This window comes from Cydia amplana, chromosome 3 (assembly GCF_948474715.1).
Source record: "Cydia amplana chromosome 3, ilCydAmpl1.1, whole genome shotgun sequence".
In the NCBI taxonomy this organism is placed as follows: domain Eukaryota; kingdom Metazoa; phylum Arthropoda; class Insecta; order Lepidoptera; family Tortricidae; genus Cydia; species Cydia amplana.
Genome location: NC_086071.1, coordinates 16,443,173 through 16,445,577, shown reverse-complemented (window position 1 = coordinate 16,445,577; position 2,405 = coordinate 16,443,173). Strand labels below are relative to the sequence as shown.

Below are 2,405 nucleotides of genomic sequence, written 5' to 3'. Positions count from 1 at the left end.
AACATTTCTTCACCATTTTTAAGAAATTTTGCATTCACGTGTTTTGTAAATATGTCATCAGGTTAGGGATACCAATTAATATTCAAACTTACTACTACAATGTCTACCATATCATAATTAGTGTTTTTTATTGTTGTGCACATGCTTGGTTAAATCAGTTAATAATATTGACATTATAATTATTTACAAATTTCCTAAAAGATATCAGAACCGTACTCTGAATATAGCACTTAAATAATATAAGAAGGTATTTAATTTTAGTAGTATATTGATATAAATACTACCACAATGGTATATTTTTAACATTGGCAACATGTGCGAGTGAGACACCGCGGCCCACCTTTGCTATCTCAAGTGGACCGTTTTCTCTGTACTGGTACGAACGTCTTTCTGGCTCTGTGATAAGGTTCAATTTAGTATGGCAAAAAAAGTGACAGTTCACTCCTTCTTATAACTCCATGGTCTATCCCTAGGCCACATTCGCACGGCAGCTTTTTCAAATTTGAAAAATGTAAGCGCGAAGGGATATCGTCCCATAGAAAATTTGAATTTCGCGCCTTTTTCTACTGACAAAATCAGCTTGACCATCTATAATTGTTTTTATTGGTACTTGTACCTACTTACTAATGCCTTTACCCTAAAAACGGAATTCTAAGAAAGGTATGTTATGTTAGAATTGCGGAATTCACAAGGAAAAAAATTCTCAACTTGATAATTTCACAACTTTTACATTGCGAAATAATAATAAGCATAGCTAGAGACACAATGTAAACTTTGTTAAAATAGTGATGTTGACTTAGTCCTTTGCAAAATTGACGAAAGACTCGTTCATTTCGCTGGCAACATTCGTACGGATAGGATGCGTGACAAATCGCAAACCACAAACCCCGTTCACGTTTCATATTGTGTTAAAAATATAAATTGTTTCTTTAAAGTTAAAGACTGTTAAAGATCGATAGTGAAAAACATTTTTAATTATTAATATAAAGGATGGACGACTTAAGTGTGTTTCTGCTCAACTGTGATTTGATACACCTTTATGGATCGCTAAATGGTAAGTTATAATTTATATTCTAAGTTCTAACTAGTTACTAGTTAATGCAATAAGTGACTTTGTCGTTCGTAATCGATATTTGTTTCATCCAAATAAACTATTAGAAGTCGTAAGAAAATGGATTGTCTTCGGCGGTCAATACTTATGGCGTCTATAAAATGGCGTCGGTCTTAGCGTCGGTGTTGTTTTGGTTAAAAATGTATTATTGTACTAAGCAAGCAGTGAATAGTGGTTTAATTTTATTAAAAATAATTATTTTTAGGTATTTTGGATTGTAATGTTTTTTATTTTTTTTACACGACTGCAGAATTTAAATGAGTGGATTGAGTAAGTGCAGTTGGTTGAATGTGTACATTTATGTAGTACTTATTATTATTTCTATGCTTATAGATCAGGGCGCGGATCTTGATTTTTTGTTAAAAGCAAATGACCATGAACTGTCGACATTGGTCCCAGCAATAGTTCAGAAAGGAAAACTGCGCATGGCGTTAGATCGTGAGAGAGAACGCGTGAGCAGCTATATTTTTTTCATATACCTACTTGATTCAAAATTTAGATGTTTTCATTACTTTCAGTCAATTTTATTGATTATACTTTACATGACCTTAGTTTTAAGGCCGAGCTACACCGGAAGCGTATGATGTAATATTGACACAAGTGTTTTAATACATAATCATATGCAAAGTTGCATATAAGTACTACTTTATCTTTGCTCGTCCATGTGTCAACATAATATTATCTTGTTTTTCTTTGTCTCCTAGTATTTTCTGTTATTCTTTATTTAGTTTCACAGTGCCTTGGTTTTACTGTAATGCTGTGTTACTTATATGATAAATAAAATAAATAAATAAAATTATGCTAATGGGTATTATGGTTAAATTAATCACTCCTAACTTTATTTTTTCTTTATAGAGAGGAGTTGAAAATGATCAGAGGAATGTAGATGTACAGCAAGTTATAGCTCCAATCAAAAAGCAAGACTCCTTTGTGATTCCATCAAGTAGCCAAAAATCTAGTTTATCCTCTGTTGCTACAACATCAACTGAATTAGTGGTAATTATAATAATATTTATCTATACTCGTTTCGTTATATGTTGGAGAACATGAATAAAGAATGGGGACTTGTTTTGTCATTTCACCACAAACTCATTTTTTATATAAACATATATTTATTATATATATATTTATAGCAATTAATTATCAATTTTTTTTTCAAATCTCTTCTCAGAAATTAGAAGATTTGGTAAATTTTCAGTACTTTGAAGGCCATTTTCTCCTAACAGGTTGAGTTTGGGCAGCTAAAAAAAAATACGTGTCCGTTATTTTAGAGTACTCTATAACATATCAAAAT

At 31.4% G+C, this 2,405-nt stretch overlaps 1 protein-coding gene across 1 annotated transcript; it reads left to right on the top strand.

Annotated features, from left to right (window-relative positions):
* Positions 1 to 967: 967 nt before the first annotated feature.
* Positions 968 to 2,161, top strand: LOC134662611 (uncharacterized). The gene is made up of 3 exons (XM_063518884.1): positions 968 to 1,054; positions 1,445 to 1,563; positions 1,967 to 2,161. Exons 1-3 carry the CDS (start codon positions 991 to 993, stop codon positions 2,159 to 2,161), a joined length of 378 nt encoding a protein of 125 aa, XP_063374954.1. The 5' UTR covers positions 968 to 990.
* The last annotated feature ends 244 nt before the right edge of the window (positions 2,162 to 2,405 follow it).

Bases quoted from the DNA above. Each gene is read 5' to 3' on its own strand.
- LOC134662611 (XM_063518884.1), top strand. From the start codon at position 991: ATGGACGACTTAAGTGTGTTTCTGCTCAACTGTGATTTGATACACCTT. The intron at 1,055-1,444 runs GTAAGTTATAAT...CTATGCTTATAG, and splicing joins CCTTTATGGATCGCTAAATG to ATCAGGGCGCGGATCTTGAT. The intron at 1,564-1,966 runs GTGAGCAGCTAT...TTTTCTTTATAG, and splicing joins TAGATCGTGAGAGAGAACGC to AGAGGAGTTGAAAATGATCA.